Genomic DNA, 27651 nt, shown 5'->3' with positions numbered 1-27651 from the left:
GGGAAACCCAGGAACATCTGAAAAGATGACAGATATTTTATTCCTTCTTGCTTGCTCAGTCCCACCCAAAAAAACATGTTCTGAAGGTCAATGTGTGCACAAAACAAAGAAAGCACCAACAGAGAAAAACATAAGAAAAATATATGAAACCTCAAAGAAAACCTCATTGGACTCAAGGAGCAGAAGAGGCCTCCTTCGCTTGCAAAAAGGTTTGTCCATTCACTTTACATCCATAAGCAACCAAGAGGAAACTGCTTATTCAGTGAGGGCAGCCCATTCCATAAAGCTCTTTTTGCCTTTCTACAAGATGGCTACAAATATTCATTAACACTTCCTGTTTCAAGTATAATGTAGAAAAAGAACAATGCTGTTATCCTGTTGATCAGACAGGACCATAAACAACAGCAATGGATAAGGATTCCTTGGGCAATTGAATCATTCATTATATTCCCAAATTGTGGAATCTGGGGGCTTTCCAAGGACCTTTGCTGCAAATAAAATTGGCAACACCTGAAATCTAAACAGCATATTATTATAGTTATTAACATTTTTATTGTGGCTGTTCTGCTTGTTTGGGACAATTTTGAGCTTTTCCCCGCTGCTTATCATGTTATCCCTCTGATGACAAGGCAGGGAGAAATCTGCATATGTGTCTGGGAGACTGGGGAAGATGGAGCCTTTTGCACCTGGCATCATATGCCAGCTCAGTTTGAAGTGAAGGAGGAAGCAGGAGACTAGTAAATACAAACACACACTGAGGCATCTGATCAAGGCCTGTATTTTAAAATGAGCTTAAAAGATATATTTGCAAATGTTTGTATGTTTCATGCCAGGCAGAAAAGCAGCTGGCTAAGTACTTTGGCAGTTGTTTATCTTCTTGCTCAAGGGCCTCCCTGATTTATAGCAGTAGCAGGAGACACGTTTCTCAAAGTTGTAAAAGGAAATTACAGGCTGGGAGCAAAGGTCATACTGACCATACATATTACAGAATACAATCAAGCTGCAAAAACACTAATTAAGAGTTGGTAAATAGTAAGATTTATTGTTTAACAGAAAATAATAGCAGGTGCCTCCCATTAGACTCGAGCCATATTTTCATAAGGTTAAAGGGCAAGAGCTAATAGGAACAGCAGCTGGCTGGGAAAGGAGGTGTAAACTGAAGATGCTTTTTTTTAAGCTTTTTACTTTGAAAAGGCCTTTTCTTCTAAAAAGCTATGTTAATGTATGAAATATATTGGCTTAATGTAATTATGCAAAGGATTTAGAAAGTAAGAAATGTTAGATTCTTATGTTAGATTCTTATTTCATTGATGGTGTGTGAGAAGGTGAACCCAAGATCTCTGTTTAAGATAAAATTTAAAACCATTAGCCATCTGTTTTGGAGTGAATAGGGCAATAGGGCAATAGGGCAATAGGGCAATGGTGATCTGGTAATTAAGGTGCCTTGTCGAGGCAAATGTAAGATATATGGCTACTTGTCTGCCATTTATGGATAGAAGGAAATATAGCTCTTTGTCTCCCATAAAAGGTAATAGGAAATGGGTGTATCTTTTACGATTGGTTATAGCAAACAGTCAATAGGAATTTCAACCAGGCTGATTGGACAGAAGCAGCCAAAGGAGGAGCAAGGGGGCTGGGCTGAGGAAATATAAGTGCTGGCCATCAGGGCTGGAGTGGGCAGGGCTTTGGTATCCATATACCACTGTGTCTCTCATTTATTTGTCTGACAGATAAATTATTATTTGAATTTCTCTATTGCTGCGTTGATTATTTCATTCCAGCTAAGCGTTAACCACAAGCAGGGTGCTACAACACCAGACCTTGTCCTTTCAAGCTGAGTTCCCTTCCTTTGAAGCCAAAGAAAACCAGAGAAGTTTTTAATTCCACCATATAGCAATGAAACAAACAGGATAACTTTGCCTCCCAGTTTGGATAGGAAAAGATGACAAAGGACTTGGTCTGCAGAACAGGTTTGGTTTTATTAGGAGCAGAAAGGAATGAGATAGTTAATTCCTGGAAAGACTCTTGGTAACCAAAAGTAACATCTGAAAGATTGTTCATATATCAAATGCTTCAGAATAACAATGGAAATAGGGCTCCATTCTTTACGAAGACACAGGTGCGACTTAGGAATTTCCTGTTACACTCTTATATGATCTGCTATTCTTTCCCTATCAAAGAGAAGAGAACAAGATATGCTAAATCTCGTGCAATATTCCACACTCAGGAAAACATATATTACATGAGCAAATTAGAAAAGCCAGAATTCTTGAGCATATATTTCTAACTGGAATGCTTTGTAAAGCAAATATCTTGAAAGATAAAGAATGATTAGCTTCCCATCTTGCCATTTGATCTATGCATTCAGTCTCAAGGGTTAGTACCCAAAGTTAGTCCGAGTCTGGTTAAACCCACTGGCAAAAATTGGCTCGACTAACTGAAGCCCATGAATTTTAATACTCCACTCTGAGTATAACTTAGTTGTCCTTTTCTTAAAGTTGCATCATCATTTTGCATATTAATTAAAATAAAATTGTATATAATTAACTTAGATATTCCTTCCCAAAACTTTAAAGTTGTCAAAGCCATCAGCCCCTTTTTTGGGGGGGGGAGCGGCTGTCCAAGTTAGGGGTTGTTGGTACTGCTTTGTGATGGTTGACATCATGGTGGTTTCCCAAGGGTGATGCTTGCAGCCCCATGGAACCTTCAATGTGGGGTTCTTTAGCATTCCGTGTTATCCCCATGCTGTTTAACACCTGCATGAAATCTGGTCTCTCTTTTCTCTTTTACTGAAGAGCAGAATGTTTTAATGCCATCACAATCACAGAGGTGTCTTTTGAGGGGATATATCGATGGAAAATGTCTACACCACCAGATCAGTAGTTGGGTTCCTATTGAGGATATTAGGCAAGCCAACATGACAGTGTTGTGGGATCAAGGATTGGACTGATCATTCCGTGATATTGTGGCAGTGGACAAGAATGTATTGTATCTTTTGAATAAATGTTTTGGGGGGTTTTAAGCATCTACATGAAAGCATTGAATGGGGTTATCCAGAGTTCTGGAGTAGATTGTCATCGATATGCTGGTGACACACAGCTCTACTTCTCCTTTACATCTGCAAGTGTGCCACTGGAAGTGATGGACCATTGGCTTCCTCGGTAATGGACTGGATGAGAGGCAAGAAACGAAAGCTCAATGCAGGTAAGACGGAGGTACTCTTAGTGGGTGGGAGATTGCCTGCTTTTGATGGGGTTACCCTCCCTCTGATGGAGTGGGTACGCAGCTCGGGGGCTACTTCTGGGTCCTTTACTATCATTTGAGGCTCTGGTGGCCTCAGTGATGGAGAGTGGCTACCAGCTTCAGTTGGTAGCCCAGTTGCAACCCATCTCTATTCAGATAGACTAATTTCTGTTCTCTATGCTCTGTCCACTTCAAGATTAGATTACCACAATGCCTTATATGCATATGTGCTGAACAGCAGCACTTTTTCTCTGCCACCCAATAGCATCTCTTTATCTTCTCCCCCACACAGCACCTGTTCCTTATTTGTTCTTCCTCTTGCTTTGAATACTAACTACTGTTTATTATCTTTAACCTCTTTTCCAAAGCATAATAATTGTGGTCCATAACAAAAAATTAGCATGTTACCTTTCTTTGCACAGCAGTAGACCATATCAGGATGGTGGCAGAAGTTTGTTGAAGCCACATATTCTGTATCTGAACAACTTGGTTTGCAGCTACCATTACAACGTTTATTTTCAATGTGTCCTGGAGAAAAATTGTGTAGAGAAGAAGAAGAGGAGGAGGAGGAGGAGGAGGAGGAGGAGGAGGAGGAGGAGGAGGAGTTTGGATTTGATATCCCGCCTTTCACTCCCCTTCAGGAGTCTCAAAGCGGCTAACATTCTCCTTTCCCTTCCTCCCCCACAACAAATACTCTGTGAGTTGAGTGAGGCTGAGAGACTTCAGAGAAGTGTGACTAGCCCAAGGTCACCCAGCAGCTGCATGTGGAGGAGCGGAGATGCGAACCCAGTTCACCAGATTACGAGTCTACCACCCTTAACCACTACACCAAGCTGGCTCTTAATCCCTCAGATGAGAAATTAATCCCTCAGATGAGAAGACATCACCAACATCTCTAAGAATCTCCTATTGAGTGAAAGCAATCCATTACATTTTCCACTAAATGGATACAACATTAATCTGTTCCAGACTTTTAAAAAGAATTCCTAAAACAGCAATTTAACATGAATTGTACTGTCTAATGAAATCATTGATCCATAAAATGAAAGCAATAAACAATGTAATGCAGACACACAATCAATCAATCAATCAGTAGCTGAACGGGGTTTCACTCAATCACAAAAATTTTACATCTGCAAGTGTAGAATTGGAAGTGTTGGACCGTTGTCTTGCCTCAGTAATGGACTGGATGAGAGGCAACAGAGTCTTGTGACTCCAAAAACTGCACAGTGGCATAAACAGAAATCGAACACGGTGCAGCTGGGGGGAGGTTTGCACTGTCCACCCGGGCACCCGCAACCCGCTGCTGGTCCCCCCACCCCGCCCATGCTTGACAGGCACCCCCCGCTCCCTAACAGCGGCGGCAGAGTCTGGCTGGGCAAGAAGCTACATTCAGCAGGGGCATGCAGCTCCCCATACACACTCCCAAGCGGTGCCCCCCCCCGCTCCATTAACAGTGGTAGGGCACGGGGGATCGCATGGTGGTGGTGAAGCCGCACCTCTTTGCCAACCGCATTCCCCCTTCATTGTGACAGCTGGGGGGAGGCTTGGGAGGCTCCCCCCGCTCGAAGCAGCCCGGGTGTGGGGGGCAAAGGTGCTCCACCTGCCCTCCACTCCCAAGCCTCGGAATGAGTTTGGGAGCCTGCGGGACAATGGCAGGTTGCCTGCCCTTCACCTCCAAGCCATCTGAACAAATGGAGAAGGGGGGAGGCCACCAGCAAAGTGTCACCCTCCCAAAGCAGCCTGGGAGTGCAACGGTGTGCAGCCTGCCCTCCAACCCCCAAGCCTCACCTGAGCTGTCAAAATGAAGGGAGAAGGGTGGAATGCTGTCGGGAAAGTGGTACTGTCCCACCCTTACCCCCGACAGCTCGGGGAAGGCTTGGGAGTTGTGGGTGGGCAGCATGCTGTGGTCATGCAACCCCGATGGCCCTCCTACGCAGCTGTTTAAGCAGCATATCACCCGGTCACGATTATAAGCCACACTTTAACTTTTCCAGATTAGAATTGCGGAAAGATGTGAGGCTTCTAATCGGGCCAATACGGTATCATCTCTCTTCTATGAAATGCTTCTTCTGGACTTCCTGGCGTGGTGCGCTCGGTGACGGGTCAGGGAAAGCCACTCCCGAACTATGGAGGGGGGGTTGCGGGCGCACGCCCCCATCCACATTCCCACCCACCCACCCTTTAGGGATGCATTCGGACTTTGCTATGGGCTTCGGCTGGTCACCGCAAGGGGCCTGGTAGGAGTTTTTCCATTTGGCTAATTGGCTGAATTTTGAAGCCACTTGGTTTTTTCGCCTATCTCGAAACAAAACGTCACAACTCCTTGGTTTTGGCGGTTAGGCATTGGCCGGGGTATTGTTATGCAAATGAGGACGGGGGAGGATTGCCATCACCTCCCCCAATGCTTGGAGGGTAGTTCGTTAAAGGACTCCGGGGGCATCGCCTCGTCCGAAACCTATGGAGGCTAGGGCCTAAAGCGCGCTCCCGAGCGGTAACCCCTTGGGGAGCGCCTACGGATGTGCATCTGGGGGGCTCCCCCTGTTGGTGCTTAACCCTCCCCGGTTAGACCGGATAGTCTGTTAGGGCCAATGCCTAAGGCCAATACCGCTCTTACCTGTAATCAATAAAGTTGTGGCCATTTTTCGCCCATCAACCTAAATTCTGGTGTCCGGTGTCTTTATTTATTCCATCTGGGGGAGGGGGTGGGTATCACCACGCAAAGTGCTCTGCTGCAGTAAGAGCGCTCCCAGTCACGGGTATGGGCTAAAAGGATGGGGAAGCAAGGGCGACGCGAACCCTGAAGAGGTCTGAGAGGAGGTTCCAGACTGAAGAAAATAGATCCGAGCAGCGCATAAAGGGGTTTTCTGGTGTTCCAGCACAAAAAGTGGAGGAAGGTGGAAGAACCTCAGCACAGAAAGATCACACATGACCGTGGGATGCCCCTTAGACCCAAATGAGAAAGCACCAGGCTGCTCCAAGCTAAAACTGTAAAATCAAGAGTACTCCTGAAAGGAAGAAAGTAACAATGCTGTTTTAAATAAAAGGAGTACGGAATAAGATTATAAAGGACAGTAAAGCTAACTGAGAGAGGAGCTTCAGTGTTCTGAGACTTAGCAAGTCGTGGAAAATAAGCCTTGTAAAGAGACATACCGAGTACCTCCTTCTTCAAGGGGAATCACTGTTGAGAGAGACAAGGAGCTGAAACAGCAAGCAGCAGCAGCAGTGACAACAAAGCAGTGGCCTTTGAGAAGGAGATCAGCGCAAAACAAAGGGATGAGTAAAAAAAAATGCTTCTTCTGTTAAAATCCATAAACTTTGACTAAGACGTTGCACTTTTGGAATTGTAAATGTTTGATATATAATTGCTTTTTCAAAGCTGCTTTCTCACTCTCCTTCACATTAATGAAATCGCCTCACCCTCTGAGCACCTCCCAAATAAACACCACCACTAAATCAAAATAGTTGTGGCCCATAACAAAAATTAGGGGTGTTACCTGTCTCTTTGCAGCAGTACACATACTCAGCCACATGGCAAATCATTCCAGAACCCACGCGTTCATCACTTGAACAACGAGCCTTGCAGCGACCTTTACAATCTTCCTGCACAGTGCGAGTGGATTCTGGAGAAATATTAGGTATATAGAATTCAATCCCTCAGATCAGAGATCACCAACATTTCTAAACATATCATATACAGAGAATACCTGGGACTGACAGCAGCACCAACAGGAGAAATAGAGGGGCAGAGGTCTTCATGGCTGAATGCTGGAGCCACCAGAGTTGCCTTCTAGCTCAAAGATATTGCAGAGAGAGAGAAAGGATCCTCTATTTGTACTTCCCAAGGGAATGATGAGAGGAAGCTTTCAGGGGAAAGGAAAGGACTGTGTTCCAAACATTCTGCTAATGATATTCATGGCTACCATGCACCCTTTCAGTTTTGGATAATTAATTCTTGCTGTTCATCTTGAGAGAACAGGATGTTCTTCTTATGTTCCTCATAGAATCATGGAGTTGGAAGGGACCCCATGGGCCTTCAAGTCCAGCCCCCTGCAATGCACTGGATGAACGTGGCAAGGACCCCGTAAGGAGCTTCACCTCAGCATTCTGCACCCGCTAGAATTTCTGGGTCAGCTTCAAGGGCAGCCCCATGTAGAGTGAGTTACAATAATTGAGCCTGGAGGTGACCGTCGCATGGATCACTGTGGCCAGATCAGGGTGAGAAAGGTAAGGGACCAACTGCTTAATACGGCAGAGATGGAAAAATGCCACCTTTGCTGTGGCTGCAATCTGTGCCTCCATGGAAAGGGAGGCATCAAAGAATACACCCAAACCCTTGACAGAAGGCGCTGGGCCCCAGCATATACATGGTTTGTTAGTTTGCTTAAGGACTGTGTCACTGTTTTTTGTGCCTGATTTAAGCATGTTTCCTGCTTGGCAGGGGGTTGGACTCGATGGCCCTTGTGGTCTCTTCCAACTCTATGATTCTATGATTCTATGATTCTATTTCATGCTGGAATTAACCCTTCTGAACTTTCCTCTACTTGTGCTGTGGTCCCTCTAACTCCAAAATGACATTTGACAGAATACCAGCCAGCTGGTGAGTGGTTGGGAGCATGTCTTTCTCAATCAAAGTAAAGTTTAAAGCTCCCAGTTGATCTGTTGAAGTCCCATCCTGACCCACATGTTCTCATGGATGACAGCATGAGAGTGTGGGGCTGCTTAATGGGGAAATCTGGAGGGAGTTGTTAGCTCTGCAGGGCTGAGTTTCACCATCCCTGCCATAGTGGAATCAAACATTTGACCAAAGTAGAGCTAGACTCTTATAATATGCCCCTTTTCATTCTGTTCTAGGCCACATTCATGTTAGACAATACGTTTGGCACCCAGTTCATATTCAGCATCATTGAATTGTTTGAATATTAGCCATTTTTGAATATTAGCCACAAATTCATGGAAGAGAAGACTGTTATTGCCTCCTAGCTAGGATGACTATGCTCTACATCCACAGGTGGAGTCAGTGATGCTTCTGAATTGCCGTTGCTAAAGGGCTGACTGCTCTTGTGCTCCTCATCGGATTGGCCAAAGCGAGAACAGGATGCTGGACTGGGTAGGCCATTGGCTCTTCTTATGTTCCTCATGAGTCTGACCAAACTGCGGGAGGCAGTGGAAGACAGGTGTGCCTGGCGTGCTCTGGTCCATGGGGTCACGAAGAGTCGGACACGGCTAAACGATTAAACAACAACATGTTCCTCATAGAATCATGGAGTTGTGAGAGACCCTATGGGCCTTCAAGTCCAATCCCCTACAATGCAGGAATATCAGCTAAAGCACCCAAGACATCATCCTGGACATTTTGAAACCCCAATACCGTATGTTTCACTCTATGGGACGCACTTTTCCCCCTCCAAAAATTAAGGGGAAATGTGTGTGCATCCTATGGAGCGAATGCAGGCTCCTTGGCTTCAGTGATAGCAACGTGAAGCCTCTGAAGTGCAAGACTCTCCTGCTTCAGCGAAAGGAACCCGAAGCCTTTGGAGCACAGCGCGAGGTCCCTCTGCACTCCAAAGGCTTCAGGCGGCTATCCCTGATAGCAAGACTCTCCTGGCTTCAGCAGAGAGGGAGAGCTGCGCAGCGCCCCTTCAGCGAGGTGGGAGGAGAAATGGAAGGGGCTCCGTTTCTCCTGCTGCTTCGCTGAAGGGGTGCTGAGCAGAGAGGGGGAGATTTTTTTTTCTTGTTCTCCCCCTCTAAAACAAGGTGCATCCTATGGTCGGGTGCGTCCTATAGAGCGAAAAATACGGGACCCCAAACTGATCAGTTGGGTCTTTTACAGCAAACTGCAGTGCTGAGAATAGCTGGCCCTCCCATGGCAAATGTAGCAGTATGAAGAAGGAAACGAATAATGGAATAGGACCTGTGTGGTTGAACACTGGTTCTGCTCCACTCTCCAGGAGACTCAAAGATATGATCAAAAGTTTCCACTTATTTATGGATCATTGCTGAAGGTTGTCGTGGCACCCATAAGGAAAGGAACAAATGGGCTACTTGTCCTGTACTTGAACAACTTGGTTTGCAGCTACCTTTACAATCATAATTTGCTATGTGTCCTGGAGAAATATTGTGAAGATAGAAATCAATCCCTCAGGGGGCTACTTCTGGTCCTTTACTGTCATTTGAGGCTCAGGTGGCCTCAGTGGTGGAGAGAGCCTCCCATCAGCCTCAGCTGGTGGCCCAGCTGCAACCCATCTCTATACAGATAGACTAACATCTGTTGTCTATGCTCTGACCACTTCAAGATTGTTGTTCTTGTTGCTATTTAGCCGTGTCCGACTCTCCATGACCCCATGGACCAGAGCATGCCAGGCACTCCTGTCTTCCACTGCCTCCCGCTGTTTGGTCAAACTCATGCTGGTACCTTCGAGAAAACACTATCCAACTAGCTCGTCCTCTGTCGTCCCCTTCTCCTTGTGCCCTCCATCTTTCCCAACATCAGGGTCTTTTTCAGGGAGTCTTCTCTTCTCATGAGGTGGCCAAAGTATTGGCGCCTCAGCTTCAGGATCTGTCCTTCCAGTGAGCACTCAGGGCTGATTTCCTTCAGAATGGATAGGTTTGATCTTCTTACAGTCCATGGGACTCTCAAGAGTCTCCTCCAGCACCATAATTCAAAAGATTAGATTACCACAATGCCTTATATGTATATGTGCTGAGCAGTAGCACTTTTTCTCTGTCACCCAATAGCATCTCTTTATCTTCTCCCACACACAGCACCTGCTCCTATTTGTTCTTCCTCTTGCTTTGAATACTATTGTTTTTTATCTTCAACCTCTTTTCCATAACTTCACAATTATAAACTGTACTTAAACTTTTCTGGATCGGAATTTGGGAGGGAAGTGTGGCTTATAATTGAGCCAATACAGTATCATCTCTCTTCCATGAAATGTTTCTTGTGCTGAAATCCATAAAGAATGAAAGAATGAAACCTTAACTAAGGTGTTGCTCTTTTGCAACTGCTAATGTTTGAAATACTATTGCTTTTTCAAAGCTACTTTCTTGTTCTCCCACTCTGCTTCACAGTAATGAAAACGTCTCACCTTCTGAGCACCTCACCCCAAAATCCCATCAAAATAGTTGTGTTCCATAGCAAAAATTAGGGGTGTTACCTGTCCCTTTGCAGCAGTACGCATGCTCAATATTATGGCAAGTCATTCCAGAACCCTCATATTCATCTCTTGAACAACGTGGCTTGCAGCGACCTTTACATTCTTTCTTCTGGATGTGAGTAGATCCTGGAGAAATATTAGCTATAAAGAAATCAATCCCTCAGATAAGAGTTCATCAACATCTCGAAGCATTTCATATACAGAGAAAGCAGCCCATTACATTTCAAAGAATTAGATTTTTTTATACTGGGCAAATGACATAGTTTTTTTTCCTTTACAAAGGCACAGGTGCAATTTGGGAATTTACACCATTTTATGATCTGCTACCATTTTACACCATTTTATAATCAGCGGGTGGCACTGTGGGCTAAACCACAGAGCCAAGGACTTGCCGATCAGAAGGTCGATGGTTTGAATCCCCGCAGTGGGGTGAGCTCCCATTGTTCGGTCCCAGCTCCTGCCCACCTAGCAGTTTGAAAGCACATCAAAGTGCAATTAGATAAATAGGTACCACTCCAGCGGGAAGGTAAACTGCTCTGGTTTACCAGAAGCAGCTTAGTCATGCTGGCCACATGACCCGGAAGCTGTACGCTGGCTCCCTCGGCCAATAAAGCGAGATGAGCACCGCAGCCCCAGACTCGTCCGCGACTGGACCTAATGGTCAGGAGTCCCTTTACCTTTACCTTTATGATCTGCTACTATGCCCCTGCTGAGGAAAAAAGAACATTTTAAATCTCATGCCATAGACCACATTCAGGAAGAAAGGATAATTAAATAAAATAACTGTATGGCCTTTTGGAAAAGCCAGATTCTTGAATCCATATCAACTTTCTAACACGAATGCTTTGTAAAGGAAATATCTTCTAAGGTAAAGAAGACTAGTCAGATGCCCACATTGCTGATTCATTTCCAGATTCATTTCCAAGGGTAAGTACCCAAAGTTAGTCATACTACAGATAAACCCACTAAAATTAATTCAGTTGACTAACTTAAGTTCATTAATTTTAATGTTAATGACTCTGCTCTGAATACAACTTAGTTGTCCTTTTCTTAAAGTTGCAAATCATTGAAATCAAACCTTTATTAGGCATTATGCAAATAAAAACCATAAAAGAGAGAATAACATGTAAAAGCCTTGAGATATATATAAAAAGGCAGCAGTTGGCTACATACATATATATATATATACATATAGAATCAGTGGTTTTCCTTGTTAACCTGCTCCTTGGAGGGCTGCTACCAAAAACTCAGCTACCCCCGCCGTTACCCTTTGGTCAACGTCGGATAGGCAGAATCCCACACATTCACCTTGCTGGGGTTCCAGACCACCCAAAAGGGGGGACAGCACGCGTTGACGGAGCGTACCGTACAATGGGCAATGGAAGAGAATATGCTCTACAGTGTCCGGGACATTCATAGAGCATCTGCAGAATCTCTTGTTTCTAGGGATGTTTTGATATCTTCCCCAGACAAATGCTGAGGGAAAAACATTCAACCGGGCCAGCATAAAAGCCCTACGTTGGGCTGGGATTATTAATTTAGTGATGTAATTGGCTCTGCTATCTAAGATATTTAAATCATAGAATATGGGGGAGCAAATTTTGTTTACAGCTGCCATAATATTTTGTCTCTCGACATCCTTTAGTCTAGTTAGGATATTATGGAAAATGTATTGCTCGTTAGAATTGTACAGGGGCTCCAGCTCGATGCCTAAAGATTCAATCTTTTTTTCGAGGAACTGATACCATCTTGATTTATAGGAGTCTTTGAGCAAATCAGCGAGCAGGCTTGATGGAGAGCAGCGAAAATGGCAGCGTAACCAGTACTTTATTGAGGTGGACCAGGCCCAGTATTCCATTGTGTGTATACCTATTTCTGCACACATTGTTTCATATTTGATCACAGCTGGGAGTCCAAGAATACGTCTCAAAAAGCTGGAGTGAATCTTTTTTAAGTCACTGTTATATGCTTGGACCCATAACGGGATTCCATAGAGTATCTGGGCTTGCACTTTTGTTTGAAATATCTGGTTGGCCGCAGGAATAAATTGATTACCTTTCTGATAATAAAAACGGGCAACTGCTGATGAGGTGCACTTTGCCTGTTTTATGGCGTTTGTGCGATGATTTGCCCACCCTAAATTGCTCTGGAATAAAATTCCCAGATACCTATAGATTTTTATTTGTTGGATTTCTTGCCCTCTTATTTTCCATTTCTCTAGTTTCCAACCATTCGAGAAGACTAAGATTTTTGTCTTCTCATAATTTATAGAGAGTTTATTACATTCGCAGTAAAGGATCAGAGAAGATATAAGACGTTTCAGACCCAAACTCGTTAATGATAGTAGGACTGCATCGTCTGCGTATAATAAGAGAGGAACTGGTTTCTGATTAAGTTTAGGGGCATGTGATTCTATTTTTTGAAGGTGATCTGGCAAGTCTGATAAAAATAAATTAAATAGAAAGGGGGCAAGAATACACCCTTGTTTTACCCCTTTCGAGTTTGGGATGTCTGATGAAAGGTGACCTTTGGTGTTAAGTTTGACTTGACAGACATTGGAAGAATATAGATTTTGTATTAAAGTCAATAAGCGCTGATCAAAGTTGCAAATCATTAAAAGACATTCTGAACCATTTGCAAAGAATTCCTTCCCAAAAAGTAAGGCTATGTTTTTCAGAGGGAGGGTGGAGGAATCACATAATCAAAGAGCCCGTTGGGACATTTCTTTTATGAACTAAATCCATGAGTATATCTGAATGAATATGTCATTCTTCACTGCAGGCCTGGCAGACCTCCTTCATTCCAGATGTTGTTCAGTTACAGTTTTCCGTCATCCTTGACCTTTGATTCTGGGTGGGGCTTGTGGGAGAAGGGACTCCAACCCCTGCAATGCAGCAATCACCGCTAAATAATCCCTGAATGATGGCCATCTAACCTTTGTTTATAAATCACCAATGAAAGCAAAGTCCAGCACTTTCCAAAGCAGTATGTTCAGCTTTGAAACAGCTCTTATCGTCAGTTCTTTCCTATGTTTAGTCAGAATCCCGTTTCTTGCAATGTGCCTGGGTCCACTTTTTTCACTTTTTGAAGATGGCGACAAAGTTTGTCCACTTCCCGTCTGCAGGGACACCGCCTGTTCTCCAAGGATTCCCATACATTATATACAGAGGCAGTGATATTCCATCTGCAATTTCATTTAGTATGTCTGAGTGCAGATCATAAGGCCCTGAAGATTTGAATTCATTCAGAGAAGCTAGGAGTTCCCTTACCACCTCCTTTCCTCTCTTGGGTTGCAGCACCCTCTCTGCATCATTCATTCTATTATCACCACATTGTACACTGTTTTCCTTACGGGTGAAGACAGAGGCAAAGTAGGTGCTGAGCAGTAGCACTTTTTCTCTGTCATCCAATAGCATCTCTTTATCTTCTCCCCCACACAGCACCTGTTCCTTATTTGTTCTTTCTCCTGCTTTGAACACTACTGTTTATTATCTTTAACCTCTTTTCCAAATCATAATAATAGAGGCCCATAACAAAAAATTAGCATGTTACCTTTCTTTGCACAGCAGTAGACCATATCAGGATGATGGCAGAAGGCTGTTGAAGCCACATATTCTGTACTTGAACAACTTCGTTTGCAGCTACCTTTACAATAATCATTTATGATGGGTCCTGGAGAAATATTGTGACAATAGAAATCAATCCCTCAGATGAGAAGACATCATCAACATTTCTAAGAATCACCTATTCAGTGAAAGCAGTCCATTATATTTTCCACTAAATGAATACAACTTTAATCTTGCACAAATGACATACAGTGGTAACTTGGTTCTCAAACTTAATCCGTTCCAGAAGTCATTTCAAAAACCAAAGTGTTCCAAAACCAAGGCACGCTTTCCCATAGAAAATAATGCAAAATGGATTAATCCGTTCTAGACTGTTAAAAACTGTGGGATGTGAAACACAGAGCAGTCAAATACAACATTCCTAGAGTGGACATAAAAATCGGGAAAAGTTCACAAACCGGAACACTTACTTCCGGGTTTGCAGTGCTTGGGTTCCAAGTTGTTTGTGTACCAAGGTGTTCAAGAACCAAAGTACCACGGTAGCTTCAAATGAGCTAATATTTCGAACAAGCTAGTGAAGGAATGGGTTTCCCAAATCTAAAACCTGACTGTGTAGTCAGTCTGAAACGGGCCCCAAAATCCCCATTTCTCCTTCTCCAAGGGTGCATTAGCTAAAAACCATTAACTTGAGCTCATGTATAACAGGAACCCAGCTGTACAAACATAACCATCTCCCTTATCAGTCCATGAAGGCTGGTAATGACGGATGGCCTTGTCAGTTCCGAGTGGAGCAGGGATGGCACGTCTGGGTCTTATCTTACATCCTGACCACACTGACGCACAGACCTTGTCAGCCCCCATGCCCAGGAACGGCGTCAGGAGTGCTCTTAGAGTTGGTGACCTTCTTACCCCAAGATAAGGAATACAGGAACAGGAACATCTGTTTATGGTCATGGGTGTCAACTTACGTGTATAAGCTGACGTTCTTGATTCCTGGGGAACGGGGGAGAGGATGCCTGGAGGATATATATACTGTATGCAATTTCTCTTGCTTTTGTGCTTGCTGTGAACCGATTCACGCAGTGCCTTCTGCTATCTGGAGAGCAGAATAAACTCTTTCTCTGAACCAAACCTCGGTGTCATTTGACTTACTTCCTCCCGTCCGGGAGCAACGCTCACCCAACCAATCGGTAAAGTCTAATAAGGCTACAGTAGAGCAGCAAAGGACACCCAAATGGGCTAGCTATATATTTCTTATTTTACTACAGTCCTGTGGTTTGAGGGACCCTTACATTTTGCCCAGGACAGTAATCAGCATCAAAAAGAGAACTAGAGGGACATAGGTCTTCATAGATGAATGCTAGAGCCACATGAGTCATCTTGACTGAAAGATATTTCAGAAAGAGAATGAAAGTATCCTCTGTTTATATTTCCTAAGGGAATAGTGATATGCCCAGAGACAGGCAGCAGAGAAGTTTTCAGGAGGAAGGAAAGTGTCTCCTAAGGATATTCTTCCAAGCTCTTAGTATTCACAGCATCCTTTTCTTTCTGTCTGGTTATCAACTGAACTGATTACTGAAGCCTTATCTCCTGCAGCAGTAAACTTATGCTGCTTCTGGGTAGTGACTGAAACTGGGGTCAGCTTCCACAAAGTGGGTATCTCATCTCATATTCCCAACAATTACCTATCTTTCTACAACAGAAGACATGACCAGGTTGATCGCAGCGGTCTAATGAAGCCACGTATTCTCTATTTGAACATGATCGTGAGCAGTGACCGCTACAATTATCGTTCAGGGTGGGAGTGGATCCTGGAGAAATGTTAGAAAGATAGAAATCAATCCTTCAGATGAGAAGAAATCACCAACATCTCTAACCATTTCTTAAACAACGTAAGCAATCTATTACATTTCCTACTAGATGAAGAAATAGAACTTTAATTTTGCTCATATGATATACATGGTACCTCTGGTTACGTACTTAATTTGTTCCGGAGGTCCATTCTTAACCTGAAACACCACTTTAGCTAATAGGACCTCCCTCCGCCACCGCACGATTTCTGTTCTCATCCTGAAGCAAAGTTCTTAACCCGAGGTACTATTTCTGGGTTAGCGGAGTCTGTAACCTGAAGCGTCTGTAACCCGAGGTACCACTGTAGTATCAAGCGGGCTAATATTTTTAGCATGCCAGAACCCCAAAGGACACCCAAATGGCCAGTTGAACAAATGTTCTTTGACTACAGTCCTGTGGATGGATGGCCCTTTACAGTTTTCCCAGGAAGATCAGGAGCATCAAAAGGAGAACCAGAGGGACTATGGGTTCGGTCAGCTTGTTGAGCTCCAAGTGCCCATTAAAGCAAGCAGACAATGGTGGGTCAGCACTTTATTGACCAGGGGGCTGCCTGGCTTAAGGAGAGCAGTAGCTGAGCAATGAGACACAATGACCTTAGGCTAATCAGGTTGAGCTTATAACTCATAATTGCTCCCTCCCAGATTGTTTTTGCTCCATTAGCAGCCCTGAAGTGACCTGTCTGGGGCACCAACGTGGTCGGTCTTAATTAAATGGCGCTGATTTTGGAACAGACGTGTCAGGATTGCGCTGTCACACAGCAAATTTTGGCACACTTACACAGGAGTAAGACCTCCAGGTCAGTGAGATTTATTCCCAAGTAAGCATGCAGCAGCTCACACCATAGGAAATATGGATCAATTTTCTCCCTTGAGCCCTGGCAAAAGCGGCAGATGGGTGCAACCTTGAGAGGTGCCAGCCTGCAGGGAAGCCGGAATGTACAGTAATGGTACTATTATTTCCCTTGATCTGGACACTGGACTTCTCTTGATGCAGCCTAGAATTGCATAAGCTTTTATCCTGCTGCATCAGTGTTGATTCATGTTAAATTTCTTGTCTACTAAAAAAAATTTGTTGTCTACCCCTAAATCCTTTCCACATGTACTACTGTCAAGCCAGGTGTACCCAATTCTATATTTGTGCATTGGATTACTCCTGCCTTAGGGTAGAAGAAGAAGAGAGGAAGAGTTTGGATTTGATATCTCGCTTTATCACTACCCTAAGGAGTCTCAAAGTGGCTAACAATCTCCTTTCCCTTCTTCCCCCACAACAAAAACTCGAGAGACTTCAGAGAAGTGTGATTAGCCCAAGGTCACCCACCAGCTGCATGTGGAGGAGCAGGGAATCGAACCCAGTTCACCAGATTACGAGTCCACCGCTCTAATCACTACACCACACTGGCTCTCAAATGTAGAACCTAACATTTGCTCCTAATGAAGTTCATTTAGAGTTTTTGGTTGAGTTCTCCAAAGGATAGAAGTCAATGGCAATCCTGATTCTATATTCTGAAGTATTAGCTACCCCTACCAATTTGGTGTCATCTGCAGATTTTATGAACACCCCCCTCTATGCTTTCATCCAAGTCATGCTGAACAACACCAGGCCTAGGAAAGAACCCACTTATCACATTTTTCAGGATGACAAAGTGTTTGTCAAAAGCCTTACTGAAATCAAGGCATACTCTATTCAAAGCATTCTTCTGATCTACCAAGCTTGCCACTCTAACAAAAAAAAATATATAAAATAAGAATCATCTGCAATGACTTGTTTCTTTCAATAAATTCCTGCCAGTTTTTAGTAACCATGGCATCCTTTTCAATGTGCTCACAGATCCACTGTTTAATTATCATTTCTAATGGGTGTTGAGCAGTTGCACCTTCCCTCCGTCACACAATAGCAACTCTCTGCCTTCTCCATGCAGAGCCCCTTCTCCTTATTTGGTCTTTGGCTTGCTTTGAACAGAGCAGCACAAAACCCTGCTTCTTATCTTTTCACCACTTTTCCAATCATAATGATTGCAACCCCTAATAACAGTTTAGCACGTTACCTTTCTCTTTGCAGCAGAAGACGTGACCAGATTCCTGGCAGGGGTCTAAAGAAGACTCATATTCTCCAGCTGAACAGCGTTGCTTGCAGACGCCATTACAAAGTATATTGTTGGTGGTAGCTGGTCCTGGCGAAAATTATGAAGATAGAAATCAACCCCTCAAGTGAAAAGAGATTACCAACATCTCTATGCATTCCCTATTGTATATGTGAATGGAGCTAGGGCTCTTAGTAACACCCAAGGCCAGCATGAACATAACATGAGTTAACAATGTGATGCAGCAGCAAAAAGAAAACTTATGCTATTCTTGGCTGCATCAACAGAAGTATATGCATGGCAGGGGATTGGGCTAGATAATACCCTTCCAATTCTACAATGCTACAATTCTATTCAGCAAAAGCAGTCCATTCCATTTCCCACTTAATCAGGAAATAGAACTTCAATCTTACACAGATAGAATCATAGAATCATAGAGTTGGAAGAGACCACAAGGGCCATCGAGTCCAACCCCCTGCCAAGCAGGAAACACCATCAGAGCACTCCTGACATATGGTTGTCAAGCCTCTGCTTAAAGACCTCCAAAGTAGGAGACTCCACCACACTCCTTGGCAGCAAATTCCACTGTCGAACAGCTCTTACTGCCAGGAAGTTCTTCCTAATGTTTAGGTGGAATCTTCTTTCTTGTAGTTTGGATCCATTGCTCCGTGTCCGCTTCTCTGGAGCAGCAGAAAACAACCTTTCTCCCTCCTCTATGTGACATCCTTTTATATATTTGAACATGGCTATCATATCACCCCTTAACCTCCTCTTCTCCAGGCTAAACATGCCCAGCTCCCTTAGCCGTTCCTCATAAGGCATCGTTTCCAGGCCTTTGACCATTTTGGTTGCCCTCCTCTGGACACGTTCCAGTTTGTCAGTGTCCTTCTTGAATTGTGGTGCCCAGAACTGGACACAGTACTCCAGGTGAGGTCTGACCAGAGCAGAATACAGTGGCACTATTACTTCCCTTGATCTAGATGCTATACTCCTATTGATGCAGCCCAGAATTGCATTGGCTTTTTTTGCTGCCGCGTCACACTGTTGGTTCATGTCAAGTTTGTGGTCAACCAAGACTCCTAGATCCTTTTTAAATGTACTGCTCTCAAGCCAGGTGTCACCCATCTTGTATTTGTGCCTCTCATTTTTTTTGCCCAAGTGCAATACTTTACATTTCTCCCCGTTAAAATTCATCTTGTTTGTTTTTGTCAAGGTCGTTTTGAAGTGTGATCCTGTCCTCTGAGGTGTTAGCCACCCCTCCCAGTTTGGTGTCATCTGCAAATTTGATCAGGATGCCCTTGAGTCCATCATCCAAGTCGTTGATAAAGATGTTGAATAAGACCGGGCCCAAGACAGAACCCTATGGCACCCCACTAGTCACTCTTCTCCAGGATGAAGAGGAACCATTGATGGGCACCCTTTGGGTTCGGTCAGTCAGCCAGTTACAAATCCACTGATTGGTAGCATAGTCAAGACCACATTTTACCAGCTTCTTTACAAGAATATCATGGGGCACCTTGTCAAATGCCTTGCTGAAATCAAGGTAGGCTAAATCCACTGCCTTCCCTTCATCTACCAGGCTTGTAATTCTGTCAAAAAACGAGATCAGGTTAGTCTGACATGACTTATTTTTCAGAAATCCATGCTGACTATTGGTGATCACAGCATTCCTTTCTAGGTGCTCATAGACTGTTTGCTTAATGATCTGCTCCAGAATCTTCCCTGGTATTGATGTCAGACTGACTGGGCGGTAATTATTTGGGTCCTCTCTTTCCCCCTTTTTGAAAATAGGGACAACATTTGCCCTCCTCCAGTCTGCCGGGACTTCGCCTGTTCTCCAGGAATTCTCAAAGATGACTGCCAGTGGTTCTGAGATCACATCTGCCAGTTCTTTTAATACTCTTGGATGCAGTTCATCTGGCCCTGGAGACTTGAATACATCTAAACTAGCCAAGTATTCTTGTACTATCTCCTTAGTTATTCTGGGCTGTGTTTCCTTTGCTGAATCATTTGCTCCAAATTCTTCAGGTTGGGCATTGTTTTCTTTATCGGAGAAGACTGAGGCAAAGAAGGCATTGAGGAGTTCAGCCCTTTCTGTGTCCCCTGTTTGCATTTCACCATCTTCTCCTCTGAGTGACCCCACTGTTTCTTTGTTCTTCCTTTTGCTACGGACATACCCATAAAAGCCTTTTTTGTTGCTTTTAACCTCTCTAGCAAGCCTGAGTTCATTCTGTGCTTTAGCTTTTCTGACTTTGTGTCTACATGTGCTGGCTATTTGTTTGAATTCCTCTTTGGTGGTTTCCCCCCTTTTCCATTTTTTGTACACATCCTTTTTTAATCTTAACTCAGTTAAAAGTTCTTTAGATAGCCACCCTGGCTTCTTTAGGCACCTTCCATGTTTCTGTCTCATTGGTATTGCCTGAAGTTGTGCTTTTACTATCGCCCTTTAACAAACTCCCAGCCATCATGAATTCCCTTTCCTTTTAGTATTACTGTCCATGGGATCTCACCCAGCACTTCCCTAAGTTTTATGAAGTCGGCTTTATTAAAGTCAAGAAATTGAGTCCTAGTATGCTTGGCTGCTCCTTTCCGCTGTATAGTAAACTTCAGAAGAGCATGATCACTCGCGCCTAATGATCCTTCCCACTAACCCACTAACCAGGTCATCAACATTGGTTAGGACCAGATCTAAAATAGCTGTTCCTCTTGTTGCTTCTCCCACTTTCTGGACAATGAAGTTGTCTGCAAGGCCGGTGAGGAATCTGTTTGACCTTATGCTCTTGGCTGAGTTTGACATCCAACAAATATCCGGGTAATTGAAGTCCCCCATTACTACTATCTCCCTTCCTTTTGCGTGCTTGGCCATCTGTTCCAGGAAGGCATCATCTATGTCCTCCGTTTGGCTTGGGGATCTATAGTAAACTCCCACAATGAGGTCACTGTTATTCTTCTCTCCCTTAATTTTGACCCAAATGCTCTCACTTTGGCTTTGAGGTTCTAAATCTTGGATCTCTTCACAGGTATACACATCCCTGACATATAACGCCACTCCTCCTCCTTTCTTGTCTGGTCTGTTTCTCTGAAATAGATTGTATCCCCCCATTATTACATTCCAATCGTGGGACTTATCCCACCAGGTTTCAGTGATGCCTATTGTGTCATATTTAGTTTGCTGTACCAAGAGCTCAAGCTCATCTTGTTTATTTCCCATGCTTTGCGCATTAGTGTACAGACATTGAAGTCCATTAATAATTCCATTAATCACGTTTCTCCATATATCTGGCTCCTGTGTTGGTGAAATAGCCTCCTTCTCAGGGGAGTCCCCTGTCTCCTCCTTGGTGGAGACGGTGTGCTCTGTTGCTTCCAAGAAGAGCTCCAGCTCTCTAATTCTTTGGAGCGTAGCTACACGTTCCTCCAATTGCTGGACTTTGTCTTTTAAGAGGGCAATCAACATGCAATTGCTGCAGGTAAAGCTGCCTGCAACCTTTGGCAAGATGGCAAACATTGCGCAGGAACCGCAGGTGACTGCAGCTGTTCCCTCCCCCTCCATCTTGAGAACGTGTTGTTGGGGGTGGCTACAGCGGTCCTCCATCATAAAAAGCGTGAAGACAGGACAAATAACTCCCTCCACAAAAAACCTAGGTCTCCCCCAACAAACGTTTGAGACTAGCTCCCCTAAATCTAAAAGATGGATCAAACTGCGTGCGCTGCTGCCCTGCTAGCTCTGATAAGCTCCTCCCACAGCTAATCCCCTGCCTCAACAGAAACCCTGCCCCCTCTGACCTTTGCACAGGGAAAACAGCTAATCAGCCACAAAGAAACACACACACACAAGAAAACCCTTTTTGCTCCTTCTTCAACTGCTGCCCTGCTAGCTCTTGATGACATAGTATCAAATGGGCTAATATTCCAAGCACTACAAAGCAGCCAAGGGGCTAGTTTGGCATGTCTTCTTGGAGTGCTGTGGATGGACAGCCCTTTAGATTTTACCTGGGACTGACAGCAGCACCAACAGGAGAAGTAGAGGGGCAGAGGTCTTCATGGCTGAATGCTGGAGCTACCAGAGTTGCCTTCTAGCTCAAAGATATTGCAGAGAGAGAAAGGATCCTCTATTTGTACTTCCCAAGGGAATGGTGAGAGGAAGCTTTCAGGGGGAAGGAAAGGACTGGGTGTTCCAAACATTCTGCTAATGATATTCATGGCTACCATGCACCCTTTCAGTTTTGGATAATTAATTCTTCCTCCCTCTCTCTAAAATAGATGGCTTTGGAAGACTGTTAATGCCTACTAGCTAGGATGACTATGCTCTGCTTCCACAGCTGGAGGCAGTGATGATTCTGAATGGCCGTTGCTGAAGGGCCAGCTGCTCTTGTGCTCCTCATTGGATTGGCCAAAGCGAGAACAGGATGCTGGACTTGATGGGCCATTGGCTCTTCTTACGTTCCTCATAGAATCATGGAGTTGGAAGGGACCCCATGGGCCTTCAAGTTCACACACACACACACACACACCCGCGATGCAGGAATCTCAGCTAAAACACCCAGGACATCATCCTGGACATTCTGAAACTCAAATACCCCAAACTGACCAGTTGGGTCTTTTAGAGCAAACTGCAGTGCTGAGACTAGCTGGCCCTCCCATGGCAAATGTAGCAGTATGAAGAAGGAAACAAATAATGGAATAGAATGAGACATGTGTGGTTGAACACTGGTTCTGCTCCAGTCTCCAGGAGACTCACAGATATAATCAAAAGTTTCCCCTTATTTATGGATCATTGATGAAGGATGTTGCGGCACCCACAAGGAAAAGAATGAACAGGCTACTTGTTCTCAACAGCCCATCTCAATGGCTAGACAATATGTACCTTTCTGATGACTTCGTTTTTCCCTGAAAAGCAACCATCGAGAAAATCAGTAACTGTGACCTCTTTGGGTGGAAGCCCTGACCAAGATGGCCAGCTGGAGTCTCTCCTTTATTGATCCCTTGAGCTCCTGAAAACTGAAAGGAGAAGTAATAATAATAATAATAATAATAATAATAATAATAATAATAATAATAATAATAATAATATTTATACCCTGCCCTCCCCGGCCAAAGCCGGACTCAGGGCAGCTAACACCAATAAAATTACAATAAAAACATAATAGAAAAAAATAAAATAAATCAATTTAAAATACAGGTTAAAATGCAATTTAAAATGCAGCCTCATTTTAAAAGTAGCCCATAGATCAAAACCGTAAGGGGAGGGAAACATAAGGGTCAGACGGAGTCCGCCCGGTGGAACAGCTCTGTCTTGCAGGCCCTGCAGAAAGATGTCAAGTCCCGCAGGGCCCTAGTCTCTTGTGACAGAGTGTTCCACCAAGTCGGGGCCAGTACTGAAAAGGCCCTGGCCCTAGTTGAGACCAGTCTAACCACCTTGTGACTTGGGACCTCCAAAGTGTTGTCATTTGTGGACCTTAAGGTCCTCCGTGGGGCATACCAGGAGAGGCGGTCCCATAGGTATGTGGGTCCTAGGCCGCATAGGGCTTTAAATGTCAAAACCAGCACCTTAAACCTGACCCTGTACTCCACCAGGAGCCAGTGAATTTGGTAAAGCACTGGATGAACGTGGTCCCACGGCGAGGACCTCGTAAGGAGCTTCACCGCAGCATTCTGCACCCGCTGGAATTTCTGGGTCAGCTTCAAGGGCAGCCCCATGTAGAGTGAGTTACAATAATTGAGCCTGGAGGTGACCGTCGCATGGATCACTGTGGCCAGATCAGGGTGAGAAAGGTAAGGGACCAACTGCTTAATACGGCAGAGATGGAAAAATGCCACCTTTGCTGTGGCTGCAACCTGTGCCTCCATGGAAAGGGAGGCATTAAAGGTTACACCCAAACTCTTGAGAGAAGGCCCTGGGCCCCCGCATATGCATGGTTTGTTAGTTTGCTTAAGGACTGTGTCACTGTTTTTTGTGCCTGATTTAAGCATGTTATTTCATGCTGGAATTAACCCTTCTGAACTTTCCTCTACTTGGTTGTGTTTCCTCTGACTCCAAAAAGACTCTTGCATTTGACAGAATACCAGCCAGCTGGTGAGTGGTTGGGAGCATGTCTTTCTCAATCAAAGTAAAGTTTAAAGCTCCCAGTTGATCTGTTGAAGTCCCATCAACGACCTAAGGAAACCTATGTCTTCAAATGGAAGCTTGATTCAGAAATGATGGAGATAATGGAATCGGAGAAGACTTCAGTGGTTGAGCACTAGTTCTGCTCCCCTCTCCATGAGGCTCAAAGATATCATCAAAAGAGAACAAAAGTTTCCCTTTATTTATGGATCATTGCTGAAGGATATCATGGCATCCACAGGGAAAAGAACACACTGGAGATGTTTGTGCTGCTTGTTCTCATCATCCCATCTCAATGGCCAGACAATGTGTACAGTAAGTCTCTCAGATGGGGTCTGACCCCTGGAGATTCATCAGAGGCCCTGGCTGCGATGGGGCTGCATACTGGCCAACTGGCGTCTCCCCTTTATTGAACCTTGGAGCTCCCAAGGACTGAATGGGGAAGTGTTTTACTGTACAGTCATACCTCATGTTACGTTTGCTTCATGTTACGTTTTTTCAGGCTGTATCCCGCAGCGACCCAGAAGTACTGAAAAGGGTTACTTCCAGGTTTTGCCGCTCACACGTGCACAGAAGCGCCAAATCGTGCCATGCACCTGCACAGATACGGTGCTTCAGGTTGTGGGCTTTTCATGTTGTGAACGGGCCTTCGGAACAGATCCCGTTCGCAACCAGAGTTACCACTGTATCTTGTTCATGCTCTGTTAGTTTGCTTGAAGACTGTTTCATTTTTGCTGTGATTGCCCCTGACTTCAAAATAACTCTTGCATTTGACAAAATACCTACAAGCATGCCTTTGTCAGTCAAAGCAACAATTGGGAGCTTAAAACATCATGCATGTCATCAAGTGTAGGACACATGGGCATGGCTTGGCCAAAATGGTAGGTCTGGTGGGACAAATTAGACCCAGAGGCTAGAGGGCAGCTCACCTGCAGCCAACACACTGCCTTCCTGGTTTGATGATGATGATGATGATGATAATAATAATAATAATAATAATAATAATAATAATAATAATAATAAATTTTATTTATATCCCGCCCTCCCCAGCCGAAGCCGGGCTCAGGGCAGCTAACAACAATCAAATAATCAGTCAAATAGTCACACAATCTAAAAATATTTCATTATAAAAATTAATTAAATCAAATTGATGGCAACCAATTAAGCAAAATTCTGTGCAGGTTGCCAGAGGAGGGAGTCAGGCTGCGCCCTGACCAAAGGCCTGGCGGAACAGCTCTGTCTTGCAGGCCCTGCGGAAAGATGTCAAGTCCCGCAGGGCCCTAGTCTCTTGTGACAGAGCATTCCACCAGATTGGAGCCTCTGCCGAGAAGGCCCTGGCTCTAGTTGAGGCCAGCCTAACCTCTCTGAGGCCTGGGACCTTGAGGATGTTATTATTTGCAGACCGTAGGTTTCTCTGTGGGGCATACCAGGAGAGGCGGTCCCGTAGGTACGAGGGTCCTAGGCCGTATAGGGCTTTAAAGGTTAAAACCAGCACCTTAAACCTGATCCTGTACTCCACCGGGAGCCAGTGCAGCTGGTATAGTACCAGATGAATGTGATCTCGCAGCGAAGACCCCATAAGGAGTCTCGCCGCGGCATTCTGCACCCGCTGGAGTTTCTGGGTCAGTCTCAAGGGCAGCCCCACGTAGAGCGAGTTACAATAATCCAGTCTGGAGGTGACCGTCGCATGGATCACAGTGGCTAGGTCAGGGCAAGAGAGATAAGGGGCCAACTGCTTAGCTTGGCGGAGATGAAAAAATGCCGCCTTTGTTATAGCTGTAATCTGCGCCTCCATAGAGAGGGAGGTATCGAAGATTACACCCAAACTCTTAACGGACGGTGCTGGCACTAATTGCACCCCCGCAAGAGATGGGAGTTGCCCCCTCGATCCCATATCGTCCCGCCCCAGCCATAGGACCTCTGTCTTCGAAGGATTTAACTTCAACCGGCTCCCACGTAACCATCCAGCCACAGCTTCCAGACATCTGGCCATCCATCAACAGATAGAGTTGGGTGTCATCAGCATACTCCAGACAAGCTGGGCGAGGGGGCGCATAAAGATGTTAAAAAGCATCGGGGAGAGAATCGCACCCTGAGGCACTCCACACACCAAGGAGTGGCGCGATGACAATTCCCCCCCAAGCGCCACCCTCTGTCTCCGACCAGAGAGAAACGAGCGCAGCCATTGAAGGACTGTGCCCTGGATCCCCACGTTGGCAAGGCAGTGGTCCAGAAGTTCGTGATCGACCATGACGAAAGCTGCTGACAGATCTAGAAGAATCAGCAGCCCCGACCCGCCTCGATCCAGCTGTCTACAAAGATCATCTGTTAGGGCAACCAGAGCCGTTCTTAGTCCCATGACCAGCGCGTAAGCCGGACTGGAATGGATCCAGAGACGATGTTTCATCCAGAAACCTACCAAGCTGTTCAGCAACCGCTCTCTCAATCACCTTACCCAGGAATGGAAGATTCGAGACCGGGCGGTAATTGGATAGATCTGAGGGATCTAATGATGTTTTCTTTAAGAGCGGACGCACCACCGCCTCCTTCAGTTCCCCTGGGAATATCCCGGTGCCAAGGGACAAATTGATGATATCCCCCAGGGGGCCCCGCACCTCGTCTGGACACGCTCTAATCAGCCATGACGGGCACGGGTCAAGAGGACAGGTGGTGGGCTTTCCAGCTTGGAGGAATCTGTCCACATTGGCTGGAGATATCTGGTCAAAGTGGTCCAATAATGGACCCGAGGACAGTCGAGGGGCCTCCAGTTCCTTTATTGTATCCAAATTGGCAGGGAGGACATGGCGGAGCAACAGGACCTTCTCCGCAAAAAAAGCTCGCAAATGCCTCACAGCTGTGTGTCAGATTGTTATTTAAATTTGGCTGTCCTTCAAGGGACGTTAAAGACCGAATTATACTAAATAATTGCGCCGGGCGAGAGCTAGCGGATGCAATGGAGGCCGAGAAGTAAGACTTCTTAGCGGCCTTCACTGCCATCTCATAGGTTTTCATAAAAACCCTATAAGATGTTCTTGAGGCTCCGTCACGGGCACCCCACCATACGCCCTCTAGCCGTCTGAGGTCCCGCTTCATTTTCCGAAGCTCCTCGGTAAACCAGGGAGCCCGGTTTCTGCAGGGTCGCAGAGGGCGCTTAGGTGCGATCTCATCGATGGCTGCCAGGAGCTGGGTATTCCAGCCCTCAACAAGCTCAGTCAATGTGTCGCCAGGGGGAGCAAGGTCCCGCAAGGCTTGACGGAATCTATCAGGGTCCATCAGCCTCTGCGGGCGAGCCCAAATCGGCTCGCCACCTAAGCAGGGTGGGGGTGGAAAGTCAATCCTGGCTTTCAGAGCGTAGTGATCAGACCATGGCACCTTCACCGAAGGAGACATGATCACATCTATACCAGCGCCAAAGATCAAATCCAGCGTGTGGCCTGCTTGATGTGTGGGGCCCGAAACAAACTGGGAGAGCCCTAGTGTTGCCATGGAAGACACCAGGTCCAGAGCCTGTGAGGAGGGAGTGGCATCAGCGTGGAAGTTGAAGTCTCCCAATACCAATAGGTTAGGGAACTCCAAGGCCCAGCCGGCCACCGCCTCCAGCAGGCCTGACAGGGTGGCTGCTGGTGCGCTAGGTGGCCGGTACACCAG

The 27651-nt window shown here is 45.2% G+C and overlaps 1 protein-coding gene across 1 annotated transcript; it reads right to left on the bottom strand.

The window, feature by feature from the left end:
* Window positions 1-2008: 2008 nt before the first annotated feature.
* Window positions 2009-21999, bottom strand: LOC308584127 (uncharacterized protein). The gene is made up of 6 exons (XM_081188863.1): window positions 21891-21999; window positions 17865-17990; window positions 15655-15780; window positions 13956-14075; window positions 10404-10544; window positions 2009-2171 (listed from the first exon to the last, which is right to left on the bottom strand). The coding sequence occupies exons 1-6, from the start codon at window positions 21940-21942 to the stop codon at window positions 2161-2163; spliced, it is 576 nt and encodes a 191-aa protein (XP_081044989.1). The 5' UTR covers window positions 21943-21999; the 3' UTR covers window positions 2009-2160.
* Window positions 22000-27651: the final 5652 nt, after the last annotated feature.

Source organism: Podarcis bocagei (assembly GCF_964188305.1).
Source record: "Podarcis bocagei genome assembly, chromosome: 3".
Lineage (NCBI taxonomy): Eukaryota > Metazoa > Chordata > Lepidosauria > Squamata > Lacertidae > Podarcis > Podarcis bocagei.
The sequence above is the reverse complement of the archived record's forward strand: the minus strand, read 5'-3'. Positions and strand labels throughout refer to the sequence as shown.